Below are 19483 nucleotides of genomic sequence, written 5' to 3' on the forward strand. Positions count from 1 at the left end.
ACCAGGTGTTTCAGATGCCAGGTCATGCCATGTTCAATGCTAGTTCTGTGGGTCTGGAAAGCTGTTGAACCCACCTAGCATTTAATTTCTTCCATTGAGGTCTTCCTAATCCTCTTCCCTCCAAATTTCTTCCCTCCCAGTGTCCCTAGACCACAAGAACGTCTCTCATGCCTAAGGATCCTGGGTCAGCACCCAGATTTCTTAGTGGTTTATTGACTTTCTCTGGCGTTGGTGTGATTACTAACAAAGTCACATAGTGAGAGACTTGTAAGCTAGCATTCCGCACTTCAGCTAAAAAATTCCATTAGTTCATGGCTCTGGGCTTTGGGCTTCAGAAAAAGTCCTTTCCCAACTTCAGTAATTTGAAATGCTAGACATCTCATTTCCTTACAGCGTGACCGTCTTACAGATAAGCACTGCAGAACCTTATGTGCAACTCGAGTAAAACCTGTTGAGTGAAGAAAATGGTGCAACTCCTCCTGCCTGTTTCTGGCCACGTTAGTGCTGGCCCCAGTGAAGTTTATCTTTGTTTCGAAACCTCCATTTCAGAGGCATTTTACCACCTTTGTATTAACAGTAAAATGCAGTCAGGGTGCAGATGGCTCAGATTTTCTTTTCTTACACACTTTTCTTCTGTTGCAAGTAGAAAGCACTGTTGTCTAAGAAAATTCAAAATTGTTTCCAAGTCACCTGAATTCGTGTTATCCCACTCGAGGATGAATACTCAAGGGCAAACGAGCAATATCCCTCCTGAAAGGACCACACACCTTGTCCTGCTACCGTGGGCAAGTCTGGACTCACTGAGCCTTACTTTACCTTAGTGTGTCACACCTGGCACAATGTTTTGCTCAGGTCATAAGGAAAGGACAGTCTTTCTTTGGGATGTCTGTTTTCCTCACAAGTCTTGGTTAGTAAGAATTTCTCAGTAAACTAAAGGAGGCAGCTTTCCAGGCAGAATATATAAGGTTTTGGTTTAATTTTTCTTTTTTTAAGAGAAAGTTTTCAGTGCATGCCTGAGACAGGGCAGGAAAAGCAATCTGATTATTTGGAAGCATCAGAAAACATAATTTCTTTGGGGGCTGTTTGTCCTATTGCTTCACTGCCTCATTCCCTCAGTTCCAACTAATAAAAGGGTCAGTTACAGAGACCATCTCAGCCTGGTAAAGGAGAACAAGTAAATACCTCTCCCTACATTTTGTTGTCCAGACGTGACCTTTGCCCCAATACCAAAAGTGACAGTGACCACTGGCATGGATGCAGAGTACCAGTTTTTCTTTTGGCCTTCGGTGTAGCTTAGAATCAAGTTTCCTACTAGGCAAGAATTAAAACAGGAGAGAAATGAAGGAGGAGAGGTGTCTAAGCAACCAAGTCTTCCCTGGAAGAGAAGAGGAGGCCATGAAAAGTGAATAATAGGTTTATTTGCATATACACAGGAGAAGAGTTAGCATTGCTGGGTGGGCTTGTGAGGAGGTAAGGCTTCAGCAGAGGAAGGCACCTTGACAAACAAGGGACTCCCTGCTTAGTAAATCAAGCACAGTAGCAACCTTCATTTGCCCTAAGCCAACTATTCATTTAACTCATTTACTTGCTGTCCTAGAGACACAGGAATCACTTACAAAACCAGGTGGAAAATAAAGAGAAACGGTTTTATAGGTCTGGACCAGCCACTTAAAATTTTATGTACAGGATGCAGAAAAAAACCTAAGAGGCACTTTTGAGTAGCTCTTTAATCTAATCAGTGCCATCATCCTGCTACTAAAAATACTTATCATAGAACAATCTGGGGATTAAATATGCCTCCAAAGTTGGAACCTAGATTCTATAACGGGATAGGTAAAGGGACCCTGGAAGTGGTTCCTGCCAGGTTTCCAGGACCACAATCACAGACAGGAGATTTCTGGAAATGAGAGTGGAGACAAGTATTTCTCAGCCTGCTCCTGTGGGGCATATCTCCTGGCAAGCTGAACCTAGGGTGCCCGGAGGAATCTCTTCCAAGAATGAAAGGCATCCTTACTAAAAAACGATCTTTCTTGGATACTAAAGTTGAACCAGAATGAACTTTGACTTCTCTTTTGAGTATCCAAATGAGATTAAGGCTTTTAACATGAAAAGACCAAGTTCTGCATTTGGGAGCAGTAACTACCAAGTGGCTAATTCACAAGAAAACTTTAACTATTTCTTTATTCTCCAGGAATATATGTGGATTATCCTTAGAGAAGTCAGGAAAGGCTACCTACTGATTAAATAAAACAAAAAGATTGGGTAGGCTGACTAGGAAGGGGAAGAGAAACACACACTGAATGACTATTTTTTTTTTTTTTTTTGTATATAAAGAATTAAAAAATTCCAATTTAATAAATTTTGGAAAAGCAAATGTAAAACGACTCGGGCTTATAAAACCAGAATTTACAATAATCTGTGAATAGTCAAAGACAAATCATAAAACCATTTTGATTACAAATCCAAATAATTCTAATGGTTACAGAATCACTTTCCCACCTCCCCAGTGAGATTACAGTTGTTAAATTTAAGCATCCCCACTGCTACTCATACTCCTTCATCTCCTCCTAAGACAGTGTTTTCACACCCAAGTCACATCACACATACCAGGCACATCTTGCCTTTCACAAAGCTGAGCAAGATGATATCTCCTTTTGGCTTAGATCAACAACCTTCTTTTATAAGTAACCTCTCTTCTCCCAGTGCCTAAATCCATCCAAGTTTTCATTCTCCACAGGCTGCCTCCCCTTGGTCCCAGTTCTAGTAGGACAGGTCCTCCTCTGAAAGGATCAGTGAAGCCACACCAGTCACACAGTGGGTCCTCCCCACACCAGTGCCAGCTGGGCTCCTAATCATCTAGCACCTTTGTGCCCTAGAAAGTTAGTGTTCTCTCTCTTCCTCAGTTCTTTCCAGTATTCTGCCTTTTCATGACATCTATGACAACAAGATATGTGGTCATTCCTAGTTCTTCCTGTCTTGCACAACCCTCCATTGAGAACCAAGTGACTGTAACTACCACTGCAATGCTGCAAATATGGTCTCTTCCCCCTCTCGATCTTTATCTACCCAATGACACAAAGTCTCTTCTAGGAGCCAGGAGTCTTAAACCAGTGGCTCTTTCCACATACTCTGCCTCCTGACAGACCTACTCAATAAGAATCTGTTACTTCAAGATGCCCACTGCTCTGCAAGATCTGGTCAGAACACCACAGCCTCTGTCAATTGCAAGCCCGAGGGAAGATGCCAGGCCCATGAATTCTCACCGATCATTTTGGGTTGAATTAAATTAATATAGTACCATACTCTGTTCTTTACAATACCTCTCAAAGCACATATAACACCCACTTTAGTAGTTTGAGCACAAAGCTCTTAAGAGCTGTCTCTTCCCCTTCTTTTAATATGTTTAGATGCCATCACATTGGGCCAAAGAAGCACCTGTAGGCCTTCTGAGAGCCTCTTAAAACTAAGTATCTAACTGGTTAAAGTGTTACCCATGACTAGTTATATTTTATGGCCTCCATACAGGATGTGTTGCAGCATGACTCAATTTGCAATCAGTGAAATTTATCAGGGATCTATGTTCTCTTGAATCTGATCTGAAGTGCTAACCTCTCATTAGCATTAAAAATGCTCCACTTTTAGTATGTCTATGGTAAATGCTCAATGTAGAAGTGCTACTGAGAGGAAACATGGAAGCTTTCTTTAAGAAAGGAACCATGCTTTCCCTTCCGGCACAGCCAATGGGCTGAAGGCCTGTTTCCAGTCTCCTCTCCAGCCTTTCAGTATAAATCCACTACACACTGGCAGCACAACCTGATGTAGCAGGTACTCATCGTTAGGACCAGAACACCTATGGCATGTAAACAAGGTGAGATGGCAAAAAACACATATCCATAGATCCTTTCTGATGGAGAACTGAAGGAAAAGTCTGAAACAATGAGCTCACGTATGCCAGTGCGCACACGCACACACACACACAAACACACACACACAAGAACAAGTCAAATGTCTCAATAAGGGTTTACTTGAACAGAATCTGCACAGGTACCCTATGCTTACATTTTACTAGAAAGGAGTCACTTGGAATTTTCCCCTTTCTTAACACAGCACAAGCTGATGGCCACCTAAACATCAGACCCATTGTAGAATAGAAGGGAGCAGCATCAGACACAAAATTCAGGCCCTGGTTTTATGTGCCTTTAATACTTTTTTTTTTCCTTTCTTCTGTGTTCACTAAACAGGATTAAACATTTTTTTGTCAAGCGCCTTTTTGTAGCTTTTTATTTTTCCTTTGTGTTTATCATGTTTTTAATTTCTTCTCTGAGGAAGAATTCTCTGTATCTGTATCTTCCAATTCGACTCGGTGCCTTTTGAGGCCACTATGGCCATGAACAGCCCTGCTGCTGTCTATGCCTGGGGGGTCAGTGGGGTCCTCTCTTGTTCCAGCATTGGGGGCCTCACAGGCCATTTCAGACCCACAACAATCTTTGTGTAGGAGTGTCCCTGTCAGGGACAAGTTATGGTCAGTGTCTGAATGTCCTGGGGAAGAGTAGGCCACTGCTTCCAGCTCCCCAAAGTTCTGTCCATTGTTGTGGGGGTGAGGGGGCCGGGGGTGTAAGCGTCCATTGTTGTGATTAGCACAGATGGTTTCGATGCTCCTCTCTTCACTGTCATCAGACTGGGTCCTGGGACAGTTGCCAGTCTCGCTGTTGAAAGTGGAGCCAGATGCCTTGGGGACAGGAGGAGAGGGAGGCTCCTCAGCCCGGCTGCTCAGGGCCTTGCTCAGGGCCTTTCCATTGAGCTTCTTGGTTTCAAAAGAGTGTTCTATAGAGCCACCATTGTTAGTGTCCTGAGAGGTGTCCTCTGATGCCTCTGCCCAAGAGTGGCCACTATGCTCATGGCCTGGGGCAGCACTGGGATTTCTAGCAGAAGTCCCTTCTTTTAAAGCATCCTTGCTGTGGCCTTCAGGGGGCAGGTCCTGGTTCCTCTGAGCCAAGGCGGTGTTTAGACAGGCTTCCTTACTGGAGGAAGGGGCTGGGTTGTCCTTGTGGCTGGTTCCTGCTCTCCCTTCATCTGCTTCCCCAGATACCAGGGAGCTCTCTCCATCTTTATTTGAGTAGGAGATATAGGAGTAGCGGAGCCACTTGTAAGCTTTATAAATCTTCCGCTCAACTGACTCTATGTCCGAAGTTGGTGATGCCCGGCCTGGCTGAATCTCCAGGGCAGAAGTGCTCCGCTCAGGGGAGGAGGTGGGGGAGGAAGAGAGATCATCCACTTTGATTTGGGGGTAATCATAGTTGTCCTCGCCAATGTAGGTGTTGGAGGGCTTGGGCGGGGCGCTGGGCTTCTCATCTCTGGGCGACTTTTGTCGGCGCCGCATGGCGTTCCGCTGGCGGGTGGATGATCTGCGTTCATTCAGTTCCTCCTCGTCCTCAGAGCTGCTGGAGCTGCTAGAGCTGCTGGACTCATCTTCAGGGCTGGGAGACCGTGGACGGGGGAAGAGATCCGTGTCCAATTCAACCTCACAGGCATTTTCTTCAGAATCAGACTCGTTGGAAAGCGCCAGGAGGCGTTTGTCCTGGTAGCGCCGCAGAGCTGAGAGGCGCTGCTGGCGAGAAGCAGCATCCTCGCACGTGGGTGGGGGTGGAGTCGCTGCCACTGCGTTTGCGGTGGTGACACGAAGGGGCCCGAGGTGGAAGGCGCTGTCGGCAGACTCGTCCACGGTGGGTGGAGGGGAGCGAGGCAGCGAGGCCGAGGACTCGGAGTCGGTGTAACCCGAGCGCTCGCTGACCCCTGCGTGCAGCTGGAGGATAGTGCTCTCACTCAGGTCGCTGTCCGAGTCAGAGCTCCAGCCCTCAATCTCACGGCGCACCAGGGAGTCAAAGAAGGCCATCATCCGGGGGTCTTCCTGTACGGACTGGTTGGCGTAGTCATGTGACAGGCCACTCCCACTGTTGAGCACAAGGCTGATATACTCTTCGTGTGTGTAGAGGCAGCGGGAATCATCCTCAATCCGACCGTCCAGGTCTCCAGTACATCCTGGCTGCTTGTATGGGCTCCAGATCTGCACAGAAGGTGAAAACAAAACCAATGAGGGCTGATTGGAAAAAACATGGTCTAGGCCGTAGTATCAGCTAGGAGACCTAAGTCCTGTCTCTAGGCCCAGGATAATTATATACCATCTCTCCACCATCCACCTGCCTTTTTAACTTCCTCTATTAGTAGTATGAAAATTACAATAACCCCCTTCAGGGGACAGAGGAGGATTTAAAGATTGATCAATGTGTTCAAAACTCTCAGAAGACCGAAGCTCTGCACAAAGAGGCACCACTTTGCCGAAGTAAAAACAGACCCAGCAGTAAGTCCTCTGCGACACTTAATATTTCAGCCATTAACTCCACTTCTCTCCAACTGCAACATTTCTATTTTTAACTAATGGGAATTGCTTACTGGAGCTTGATGAGAATAGCCAACTGCCTACACTGCAGTTCCCTCTTGGACATGCAGGCATCAGTTACCCAGGAAACTGGGTTCTCTTAACCAGGGAGCTGCTGGCTTGCTCTCCAACTCTTCTATTACGACAGGAAGAGGTAGGACACCTTTCCCTAAGACCAAAGCTCCATCCCTTAATATCCCTCCACTCCAGGGTCAGACATGTGGGCTCACAGCCAAAATGTGGCTGAACTAGGATTCAGACTCAGGTCTGCCTGAATGCCAAGGCCCAACTTTACAAGTTGAATAAATTATGCAAAAACTAAGTTTGAGGTAATTAATCGCTCACTGCAAATGAGAATGATTAGCTTAACCTGACTGCTAGACTGGTCCACAGCAGCACAAAGAAGCTTGGTTATAATCAGCTGGTAGCCATGGCAACTCAGATGAAATTCCAGGCAATTTTCTTGGCTGACAGGTTGGTGTCTATCTTTAGATGGAACCCAACCCAGAAAACAGTGGCTCCTCATTCCCACTCCTCTATTAAGACAGTGACTTCATTTCCCCAAAGCTATCCAAGGATAAATTCACTTCCATGAATTTACTGAAGACTGTTCCCTCCATGCTTTACTTCAACTCCTGATTGGTAGTGCCTCTTTGGAGGGGCTGAAGAAACCTAGGTTAGTGCTCTACCAATTCCTAACCCAAATTCATTCTTCCTTTAACTTTGTTCCCTGCCCACAACTCCTCAGGTGTTCTTCCCTCTCCAGCTTCATAATCTCACCCAGGAGAGTTTAATGCAGTGGCTCCTAAACTTCGGAGTGCACAAGAATCACCTGAAGAATAATTACAACGTTGACTCCTGAGCCCCACCCACCCTCAGAGATTCTGATTAAATAAGTCACGGGTGGTATCAGGGTTCTGTATTTTTAACAAGCATTCAAGGAATGAGTAAGTGGGGAGGCCAACTTTTAAGCAATGGAATACAGTTAGTAGAAAATACGTAGCAGAAAATAATGGATTTGTCTAAAGAGATTTTCAAATTCTTTGTGAGTTTTAATGTTTGAGAAACTTTTTTTTTTTTTAAATTGTACTTATTTTCTAGAGAGAGGGGAAGGGACGGAGAAAGAGAGGGAAACATGGATGTGTGAGAGAAACACCTATCACCTGCCTGGGGACCTGGCCCACAACCCAGGCATGTGCCCTGACTGGGACTCAACCCCGCAACCTCTCGCTTCAACGGCTGGCATTCAATCCACTGATCTACACCACCCAGGGCTGTTTGAGAAACATTCAAACATGGCCTTCAGCAACAGGCTCAAGCAATAAATGACTATCTCTGAGAACAGATGCCCAAGGGAATAGAAGTTTGGTGACTCAGAAAGGAAAATGAGGGGTCCTAAAGGCAAAGCCCTTAGGCTGTTTTATGGTCTTAGTCTATATTCTGGGTCAAATCTCTTAGTTAACCAGTTCAAAAATGATAAAATGTTACTAACCATGTGGTCTAACATGAAGCTAAATCTGCATGTACTTCACAGAAACTCAGAATTTGTTAATTGAAGTACAAAATATTAGTGGCAAGATTCTGGTCCAGCTACCCAACAAGCCAGTTTCTAGATTCTAATCAACTACCCAGGGCCCTATGTCTTTACTTCAGGAATGAAAACCATAGCACTGAAAGCCAGCTTTTATTCTGACTCTGGAATACATTAGCTGAGGTAGACTTTCATTCCTGAAGCTTGGAGTAATGGAACAAAATGCTGGATCAGGAGGCAGGAGACTTGCATGTGAGTTCCCACTCAGCTTAGTTAGCTGATGACCTTGGGTGAAGCTCAGCTCCCTCATCTAAGCAGTGTTATCCAATCCTAAGATTCAGAGCAAAACAAATCCCCCATATAGACAGCCAGTCCTCCAGCCTCAAGAGGCTTGCAGCACAAAGTGTGGGAGCAGGTAGAACAGAGAGAAACTTCAGCCCTACCACTTCACATGGCCCCGGACAAATGACTTCACCCTTGAAAGCCTCTTTTCTCATCTGTAGAAATGGAAATCATTTCCACAGTCTATACCAAAGCACCAATAAATGTGGAGCTTTCTCTTTCACTTAGCAGCTGAATACCTCAACCAGAAAGTTTTAGACCTATCCTCAAAGAGACTTGAACACCAGAAGTACCAATGGTCTCTATTATCTCGGTTCTCCCTCATCCATAAAATATCAGCTTCAAGCATTAGTGAAATTGCTTATTTCTTTTTTAATGCAAGATTTTATTTATTTATTTTTTAGAGAGAAGAGAAGGGAAGAAAAAAGAGAGGGAGAGAAACATCGATGTATGTGCAAGAGGTACATCAATCAGTCGCCTCTTGTACACTTCCAATTGTGGACCTGACTCACAACCTAGGCACATGCCCCATGCCCTGACCGGAATCGAACAGGTGACCTTTCAATTACAGGCTGGTGCTCAATCCATTGGGCCACACCAGCCAGGGAAAATAGTTTATTTCTTTACAGTGAAATTCTCAACAACTCAGAAGTGAAGCAATGAAAATACAACTTCCTATGACATGTTAAATGTATCAATAGCTACACATGCCTACTCATCCAGCAAGGTTCATGAGAAAAGAGGGATACGCAGTTCTCTCTCCAAGCCTGGTGAAAAGTTTAGTTCAAGAGGATGCTAAGGAAAAGGATATAGTTCAATTCTTATTCAAACATCATTTGAATTGAAAGCAATTAAGTAACAAGGAATCTGATCTATACAGGTGACCATGACATGCTTGCAGTAGCAACTTTAGGCCCTTCTTCTCTCTTTGGACTGTTATTATATTGGGTTGGCCAAAAAGTTCATTTGATATTTTCCATAAGATGGCTCTAGTAGCACTTAGTTATCTTTAACTTCATTTGAAACAATTCTGTTAGACTGTATTGTGACAGCTGTCATATCAGTGTGTGTTAAAAAAAAACCCAAAACTTATCAAAATTGGTGAATTTTTGTGCAGCCATTTTAATATTGAAGATGGAAGTAAATAAGTGACATTTTCAGCATATTATGCTTTATTATTTGAAAAAAGGTAAAAATGCAACTGAATTGCACACACACACAAAAATTTGTGCAGTGTATGGAGAAGGTGCTGTTACTGATGGAACATGTCAGAAGTGGTTTGCGAAGTTTCGTGCTGGAGATTTCCTGCTGGACGATGCTCCACGGTTGGGTAGACCAGTTGAAGTTGACAGTGATCAAATTGAGACATTAACTGAGAACAATCAACATTACACTACCATGTGGGAGAGAGCCGACATACTCAAAATATCCAAATCAATAGTTATTGGTAAAAATAAAAAATGTGTCATTTATTTTATGGAAAGAACTAAATGGACATTTTGTCCAACCCAATACTAAACTTAGAAATATGTCCACTTACCAAGAAAAGCTACACAGATAAGGACTTAAAATGCTACTCAAAGGTTCTCTACATTCTGTAATCTGGCTTCCAAGACGGTCTGGGTCCACCTCTGGCCTACCTTCCCAGCCTTCTATCTTAGCTCTCCCTTCTTGTGCTCTTCACTTTGGCCGAACATGATCATTTTGGTCCCACATTATGCTGCCCCTCAGCATTTATTCATAAGCACAATGCTTGGAACACAGTAGGTTATCAATAAATATTTGTTGATTCAATTAAATAATGAAATATCCATTCCTTCTATTTGGAATGTTCTTCCAATATTACTCATTTCCTACCTTTTGCAGTCTTTATTCTGCAAAATATAGTTCAAATATTACATATACCGAGATTACCCCAAATGGGGGAAAAAAATCTTTCTTCCCACAGCACTTTTTAAATGTCTCTTGTATAACCTATTGCATTTTCCATCACTTTTATTTCTTGTCTCTCCTACCAGGTCATCAATTCCCAGGAGGACCTGCATTACCTTTCTTTACCTTTGTGGTCCCCATAGGTCCTAGCACAAATAACATGCAATAGTTATATCACACATATGGGGTGAATATTGGTCTTTGAGAAAAACTTTGCCCTATCTTGTTCCCACATATGTTTAACTACTAAATGAACGCCCTCTTTTGCTAAGTGTGGGCATTCAGGAGGATAGAAAACCTGTTACAGGTGAGAAAAGGCTGGCCCTGACAGCAGGGACCCTTCTCCTCTGGGCTAGAAAGGCAGCAGTAAAGGACAAGACAGGAGAAGGTGAGAGGAAGTGGAGAGAGATAGAGAGAGGAAAGCAGGTGTCAGGCTAGACTAGAACGTGGTGGGTTGATGTTCTCTGAGCCATTGATCCTCTCAGAAATAGCAAGTAGGAAAGTGACATTTATTAAAATAGTCAGAAATTGAAAGGCAGAGGTAATTCACAGGCTCTCCTGGGTGTCAAGTAATATTGAGCATCCTCACTTGACAGATGGGAGACAGATTCAAAGAGCTGCTTGAGGGTACCAGCTGTATTGACTTAAGGTTTCAAACGGCTTAACGCACCTCCTAGTGGGACAGGATTCAGACCCTACTGGAACCTGGCAGCAGTGAGCTCCACAGTTCAGCTGTTTGGATAACCTCACAGAGAAAACATTTTCTTCTCTTTCTCCTCTGAGGAGCTGGCTAGTTTTCAACCTATGACCTTTAGGGTAAAGACTCCAGTTGACTAAACAGTAATTGGGGAGACTCAGCACAGAAGCATCCCAGAGTACAGAATCAAACTGGAATCTTTCTTCTAAAGGAGAAGCCCAAGCAGAGCTCTCTGAGAAAGAGTATGACATCAACAGACCTGGAGAGGACATGTTACCATGCCAACCCATTAGTCATAGACCAAAAGAGAAGGGAAAGCAATGCAAGGGACAAGGCCAATTCATTGACTGCCCAAATAAAGGACTACTGATATGGTCAAATCCTGCAGGAACACCAGGCTGCCTGCTTGCTGCCTGCCTTCCCATTAGCATGGTGAGTGTGGCAATATCCTGGGAAGTAATGCCTCTATCCTAGCTTTACCACTAATGGGCTGTGTAATTAACCCCAGACAGTTAATTTATAACATAAATATCATCTGTAAAAAGAAGAAGTCAGTAAAAATGATCTAGAAATCCTGTTTTAACCCTATGAGAAAATGCATGCAATCATGAAAGTCACGGGACCAACAAACTCTAAACCCAGGAAGCTGGAATAAGGACAAACAAGCATATTGACCCATACACCTACACTGTATTTCGGATAGCTTCCTTTGCCTCAGTTACAACTTGGTTTAACTCTGGGTTATTTTTATTTTTATTTTTAAAGAGCAAAAGAAAACGAAAACTACCATATCAACACAAAGCAATTTTTACTTTCCCTCTGAAACCCCCCTCAGGTTTTCAAGGCCATTTTAGAAGCAAAAAAGAGAAGTTTTAACTTTTGAGGGGAAATACAATCTATCCTAACTTAAAAGTTAAGTTATCACAGGATCTTCAAATAATTCATCATCTGCCCCAAACCCTCATTTTCAGATGTAGAAAAGGGTTACTAACAACTGAAATGTGAGTGATGAGCTGTGAACCACCCTTCTGTCGTCTCTCAGTTGCGGGGTCTAAAAACTTTCCTTGACAGGGTTAAGTTCATTCAGTTGATGTGCAACTGATGCAAGTGTTTAGCCTTAATGGCAACCGCATGTAGTTATTTTTGATATGTCCTGAAACAATTTAGCTATGATTCTGGCAGTAACTTAGTTATCTGTGTCATATCAGGACAGCAATTAATGCAAAGGGTACACTTAGTAACTGAGGGGATGGTGGCTCCTTAACCTCCAGATGAGGTTTAGAAAGCAGAATTCATCCGACTCAAGATCAAAGGCCATTGGAAATGCAGCAGCATACAGGTATCTAGTTTCAAAGCCTAGAGACTGTTTTAAGAGTGGTCCAGAGACACAGAGCAGAAAGCTATCTGAACACACTGGCCCTGGAGTGATGTGACCGTAAGTAAAGAAGCGGCAAGAGGGTGCTCCCTTGGCCCAGCTATCTCCAGGGCTGCAAGGACAGGAAAGGAAGCCACTTCTGTTTGTTCAAGTTGCATAAAGTATTTGCCTACATTTGTCCTGTGTCCAAAAGAGAGACACACTGCACATTTGGTAAATTCACCTCTTCTGAAACTGATGCTTTTTCAAAACCCAGTTCTTCATAAAAATCTGTGAGTGAATATCTTACAAGTTAATACTAGCCAATATATCTGAATAAATGGCAATACATTTTTTCTTATTAAAAAAATGGTCAAGATAGGAGGATTTTAAATCACTTTTTTTAACATCTATTTGTCAATATTTTGTAATATATGTCACAATAATTGAGAATTTTGATAAGCTCATTAATATGGTTAGACATAAAATCCTATATGCACTGTTTTCATTTCTTCCAACTGGGAACTGTAATAATTTCTCTAAAAGGAAAGAAGGGGAAGGTGTCTCACCTTGATTATCTTTTCTACACCAGAAGAGCAGATCATGTAGGTGTGGGGGTTAAATCGAACCTGGTTAACAATAGACCGATGCCCTTTCAGCACCATGAAGGCTCCGTTGACCACCCTACCAATGCCACCTGGGAAGAGAGAAGAAAACAAAAATCAAATAATTAAATAAATGAAGGTATACAGGTTCCAATAATGGCAGGCAAACAGCTCTGAACTGGAGCCAAGATTTTTTTATTAACTATTCCACCAGCAGAAAGCTTAATCTTACAGATAATGCTGCTATGGAAAGAGGGGAGATAAAATATCTCTCAGCATATGTGCTCTTACCAAAAGCCTTTATTTAGCCTTTAACCATTGCCCACGCCCACCCACTGTAATTCCATTGTCAATGAAGCTACAGCCACTTAAAACATTTCCCAAGTTTCTGATACCAAGATAGAATCCAAGTGTTACCTTAGAAAAGGCCAATCATGAGCAAACATGAGACTGAACTGCTTGGGAACAGTTAGGCAGCTGAGCCAGGGACAAGCAGAACCAGAGCATATAATTACTTAAATGCACAAAAACATCTCTACTCCATTTGCCCTCAACTTCTATGATGCAGAGAGCAAACAAAACGGCAAGTATATAAAAACCGCGGGGGAAACAATGGAGAATCTTTTTATTCTTTTCTAAAAAACCCTGGTGGTAGGGAAGAACTAAGGATAAAGAGAGGAGATTTGGGTCACTTTCATAATAAGTAGAGCCCAAGTATTGATTAAAAAAAATTTTTTTTAAATTTATTTTCATAGAGAGGGGAAGGGAGGGAGAAAGAAAGGAAGAGAGAAATTGATGGGTTGCCTCTCACACATCCCCGTCTGGGGACCTGGCCCACAACCCAGGCGTGTACCCTGATCAGGAACTGAACCAGTGACCTTTTGGTTCACAGGCCAGAGCTCAATCCATTAAGCCACACTAGCCTGGACAACCCCAAGTATTCTAATCTAATTCTAAAAGTGTAGGCCTTAAAGACACCATGTGCAGATTAAAATCAAGAGGGCACTGATAGAAAGCTGTATTTTAAAGACCAATCTTGTAGGCTTTCTTCCTCAATGACTGAGAAAAGTACTAGAGTCCTGAAACTTGCAACACAGATGAAGATGTCATCGTTTATGAACTTGGGATAATCTCAAAGGTTCAGCTTCACTGGTAAGGGCATCACAGTCACACAAAACACATGCATGCAAGATCTGATCAAGGCTGCTTCTGAGCAACCATCAACAACAGCTCATTACATGTAGGCCAACCTGTGACCCTGGCAAATTGGCAATTATGATGCATTCAGATACAAACAGATGAGCACTCACTTACTATTGCTATTACTATTATTTTTTAAACACAAAAACCATGTTGTGGAGACCAAGAACTGTCTGGCCTCATTAAATGAATCAGCGCCACTCTGCCGCTGCCAGCCAGGGCTCGAGGCCAAGCAGAGCAGCTCTCCGGCCGGGCCCTCGGCCCTCGGGTCCCCTCATGGTCGAATCGCACCCACACTGGGGAAGTGAAGGCTTGGCCATGGGCACCTGCGCAGGGGCTGCTGTCGCCTGGGACCTCTGGTCCCAGGAGCCTCGCAGTGGCCCCTGTATCTCCAGGGCGTCTCCCTCTTGCTGGTCTCTGGTCTGGGCCTCTCTGGGCTGCACCACTCTGGACGCAGTTGGAGGCCTGAGTCCCAGCCGGCTGACTGGCCTCTTCTTCCTCCATCCACCTCCTTGGTTCCTGAACAGTGGCTGCACCTGGCGCCTCTGTGCACTGCAGCCCCAGGGGCCAAGTCCTCACACAACCGAGCATAGGTTAAAAGCTGCAGGGCTGTGGTCTGCCAGCAGTCACAATTCTTTAAGCAATAAATACCTTCTTAGTCCCTACCAGGCACGTGGCACTACTAGCCACACCATCGCACTCCCAGCTCCACCTTGCTCAAATATTCATTCCAAACTTGTGTCATCTGTTTGGAAGGAATATGATCAGAACAAACATCCCTTCTCCGGAAATAATCTGACTCTGGGGAAGCTGTCTTCAGCTTTTGGCATCCCAACACAACTCCTCTTTTGCTCATTTAAGAAAGCCCTCCCTATTGTCATGTAAATATCTAAAAAAAAAAAAAAAAAAAGGTGAGGTTTCAGAGTGTACTGACCTGTTCCTTGGCATTGCCAGTGCAGCTCATACTGGGTGCTTACTCTACCTGTGGGTGACAAAGGTCCTTTGCCTAATCCCCCCTCCATATTTGAAATCACTAATATTTGAATTATCCAAGATGGACAATACATGTAGTTATTCATATCTCAGTCCAACATCAAGTTTGCTAATAAACTATAAAGGATAAAAGAGTGACTAAGACAATAGAACTGGTGTGTTTTTAATGAAGAAAAACAGAATCGGGAAAAGTGAAGGAAGCTCCAAGGTAGGATGCCACAATGACTCTCCTGGGCAGCCTGAGTGCTTTTCTTGGACTAGAGTGGGAGGAGGGAAAGGTAACCTGAGCCCACTCAAAATAAAAGGGATCCATGGGAATGTAAAACAGTTGTTTCAATACAGGGATATCACTACCCTCATGGAGTTCCTTTGGGCCTATTTCTGTTTTATATGAGGTTGATTCAACAAATGGTATTCCTGCCGTGGCTGGTGTGGCTCAGTGGATTGAGCACTGGCCTGAGAACCAAAGGGTCGCCAGTTCGACTCTCAGGGCACATGCCTGGACTGCAGGCCAGGTCCCCAGTTTGGGGTACACTAGAGGCAACCAATCACACATTGATGTTTCTCTCCCTCTCTTTCTTCCTCCCTTCTCTGCTCTTTAAAAATAAACAAACAAAATCTTTAAAAAATGAAACTTTGGGTTAAACTTAGTACCAATCTCTTGCTTAATCCTACCACCTCCAAGAAAAGGAACTTAAGTGACTTCTTCCAAGTCATATAGCTAATAAATGGCACAGCCAGGACTTGAACCAGAGTCTGTTTTTGCTATAATGTCTAATATCCTTTCTACCACATTGGTAGCCTTTAAGAAATGAAAGGATTTTAATAGGAATGGAGTCAGAAGCTCATAACTGGTTTCTAAGTCTTCTGGCATAACTGATTTCTAAATCTTTATCATATAGGTTGGTTTTCTTTTAAGTCCTAAATTCAAATGAGGAAAAGGGGGAGACTCCATTCAAATGCATCCTTAGTGCAAGCTCATCACATTAACAACACTGAACAGACCAGGAAAGTAGAACTGAACTCTTGCATACCTAGAACCTGGGGTCACAGTGCCCAAACTAAGGCAGATGCTCAGTAAGCACTTGAATGGATAGTGTGTCAGGAGAGGGCAATTCTAGAATAAGTACCACCAAAGGAAGTCAGATAGAGGGTCTCATGTCTTAAAAGAATCAGATACAACAGAACTAAAGTTCATCAACCAAACCAATCTTTCTGTCAAAGGTTACTTGGAATACAATTACAGTAACTTTCAGATCTGAAGAATAATTGAAGGGTATCAATGCTTGAAAATTCCACACCATGGAAAAACGGTTTCTATTGCTCTTTCATGCACTGTGACCTTATCTGGTTTCTCTTCTTGGTAGCAATTTCTTTTCTTTTCTTTTTTAATGAAAACTAACTCTAAATGAAAATAAACTTTAAAGACAGTTAGTTGCACTAGTTTATAGTCTACCACTGAGCATTGTGATTTTCCTTGAATCACAATTTTTGTTCTTAAGATTACCCTCCTTGTCATTAAAGGGACTGCGTTAAGTCCAGTTTTAATTTATCCTGATCGTTTGCATAAACACAACAAGAGCAGCAAATGACACATATGATCTTTAAGTCTGCTTTGCTGCAACTTACACAAGGAAACTTTAGGGTGACTTTCAGCCTGCCCTTCAGGGCACCATTGGTAGCAATTTTAATATAAGGTCTTTTCTCCTTTTTCCCACCCAAACTGGTAACTAGGAAATCTGAAAAGAGGAGGAAGCCAACAGAGCCAAGAGACAGACAGTATAAACGGGTACAGGAAGAATTATTGCATCCATTTGTTGAAGGTACAAAGGCTATGTACACATAGCCTATACACATAGTATCTATACTATACAGTTTAGATACTATGACTTTTAGAGAATAAATTTTTATTAGTCCAGGAGAGATATGAGTAATTCAGATAGGTAGATTTCCTTATTCTGAAAGGACTAAAGTCAAAATGCCAGCATCAGTAAGAACTTGAGGTCTACTGTCTTCCATTACTTAGCCAGACCCTGCCCATCAATAGAAGGATCAAGTTGGAAGAAGTTAGGCAGGAGTTATTTCTTCCAAAAACTATATAGCCTTCATACTCGCTTGAGGATCATCTCTAAGACTGTAGGTCAGGGGCCTGGCAAGAATCCACCTCACCTTACGGTTTATTGAATGAAGCCATGACCTAATCACTAATAATGATACCAATGAAAAAAAGAGCACACAACCAGGATAAAGGACCTTATTCCTCCTTGAGCTGTCATTAATTTATACAGTTCTCTACAAACCAATGGTCTCCACTCTGGGCCATTTGTTTGGCTGGCTCAGTCAAACATGTTAGCACTACTATGGAGGTTTCCCTTTCCTTTGGTTAGGGATGCTAGGGAGGTGGGGAAAGCTATAAATTACTTTATATACTCTACTACAAAACCTCAGAAAACTTTGGGGCCATCTGGTAGGATTCTAGCATCAGTGACTGACTCACTCACTACCTTAGGGGGATGCCACGAAACACAAGGGACTCAGAGGAAACCCCTTGCCTGGAACCATGAAAAGACCTTTCTAAAATGCCAAGGTCAAATGTCCCCCAGAGAAGACAATGGGCTAAGGGTACAGGTCCTCATTTTTCTTCCCTTCTTTACCTATGCTCCTCTTTCACATCAGGTTTGTCCCCTCAGGCCTCTCAAGGGTCAGGACACCACTCTCATTTCACGCCAACTTGTTACTTCTGTCTTTGTCAATTTAATTTGCTTCAGCAAAATCCTCCAGAAATGACTGTTTTCAACTCAGAAGCTAAAAACAACCTGGTCAAGATTTCTTGATGCTTTAGTCTAATAGCATCTTATCAAACATGCTACTAAGTGGTCCTCAATGGCTACAGAACAGGACACTGTTCCCTGAACTGCCCCCATCTAATCTATCAGGAAACCCTGATGGTATTACCTTCAAAGTACACCTAGACTCCAACCCACGTTACCTTGGTTCAAGCTACCATCACCACACAACTGTATTATGTGACACTCCTGCTAGTTTTCCTCATTCCTGTCCTTGGCAGCCCCATTCCCGCCATCTACCCTCAACTCAGTAGATGGAGTGATGCTGTTAAAATAAGTCAGATCATGCCACTCCTCTACTCACAACTCTCCCTCCCTTCCTAGCAATTTTAATATAGTGGCAGCAGAGAAATAAAGGGGCTAAAATCCTACCCATCCTTCACAGTCCTCTGAAGTGCTAACTCCATGAAAACTTTACTGATACCCACAATCTCTTTAAGCCCTTCTTAACCATCCTTTTTATGGGTCTTGGAACCCATTTTAAAATTTAGAGTACCATACATACACTTTTCTCATCCCTCTTAGATTGGAAGTTCTTTAATAGCAAGAAAGTGTTTATCTTTCAATTGTCCATAGGGCTTTGCATGTCTTTAAAAAAAAAAATTTATTGTTGTTCTATTATAGTTGTCCCAATTTTCCCCCTTTGTCCTCCTCTACCCAGTCTAACCCCTGATCCAACAGTCAGCCCCACACTGTTGTCCATGGTCATTCATACAAGTTCTCTAACTAGTTCCTTCCCCTTCCTTCCATCATTATCCCCCTCCCTCTCCCCTCTGGTTGCTGCCAGATTGTTCCATGTTTCCATGCCTGTGGTTCTGTTGTGCCTGTTAGTTTGTTTTTGTTCATTAGGTTCCTCTCAGTAAATAAACAAATTGAAGTAGATGCCCTCATCATTTTCCCTGGAACAAGGTTTGAAGGAGAAGGCTAAAGCTATTATCTACCAAAATGAGGTTTGGTAAGTACTTTGTGAGGCAATTAAACTATTTCATTCCTGACTCCACTGGTAGAATTAAGAATTTACTGCTTTAAGAGTCAAAGGAACCCTGGTTGGTGTGGCTCAGTGGACTGAGTGCTGGCCTGTGACCCCAGAGGTCATTGGTTGGATTCCCAGTCAGGGCACATGCCTGGATTGTGTGCCAGATCCCTGGTTGGGGGCGGGCAAGAGGCAACCAATTCCTTTGCACATTGATTTTCTCTGCCTCTCTTTCTTCCTCCCTTCCCGTCTCTATGGAAAGAAAGAAAGAAAGGAAGGAAGGAAGGAAGGAAGGAAGGAAGGGAGGGAGGGAGGGAGGGAGGGAGGGAGGAAGGAAGGAAGGAAGGAAGGAAGGAAGGAAGAAAGAATCAAGGGATTAGCCCTGACCAGTGTGGCTTAGTTGGTTGAGCATCGTCTCGCCAAGTGAAAGGTTGCAGGTTCTATTCCCGGTCAGGGCAAATACCTAGGTTGCATACAAGAGGCAACCAATCGATGTTTCTCTCCCTCTCTTTCTCCCTCCCTTCTCTTCTCTCTAAAAAATAAATAAAATCTTTAAAAAAAAGTCAAGGGACTA

The 19483-nt window shown here is 43.2% G+C and overlaps 1 protein-coding gene across 2 annotated transcripts in view; it reads right to left on the reverse strand.

Annotated features, from left to right (window-relative positions):
- Nucleotides 1–4001: 4001 nt before the first annotated feature.
- The window catches only part of DCAF5 (DDB1 and CUL4 associated factor 5), a 93978-nt gene continuing 78496 nt past the window's right edge, over nt 4002–19483 (reverse strand). For both annotated transcript variants that reach the window (XM_090271037.1, XM_090271038.1), the window contains exons 8-9: nt 12862–12989; nt 4002–6064 (exon numbers count right to left, since the gene is read on the reverse strand). In XM_090271037.1, the coding sequence (XP_090127163.1) occupies nt 4301–6064; nt 12862–12989 (1892 nt within the window). In that variant the 3' untranslated portion in view covers nt 4002–4300. The remainder of the gene's footprint in view (nt 6065–12861; nt 12990–19483) is intronic.

The sequence above is a fragment of the Furipterus horrens genome, unplaced genomic scaffold (assembly GCF_987537825.1).
Source record: "Furipterus horrens unplaced genomic scaffold, mFurHor1.1.pri manual_scaffold_3, whole genome shotgun sequence".
Classification (NCBI taxonomy): domain Eukaryota; kingdom Metazoa; phylum Chordata; class Mammalia; order Chiroptera; family Furipteridae; genus Furipterus; species Furipterus horrens.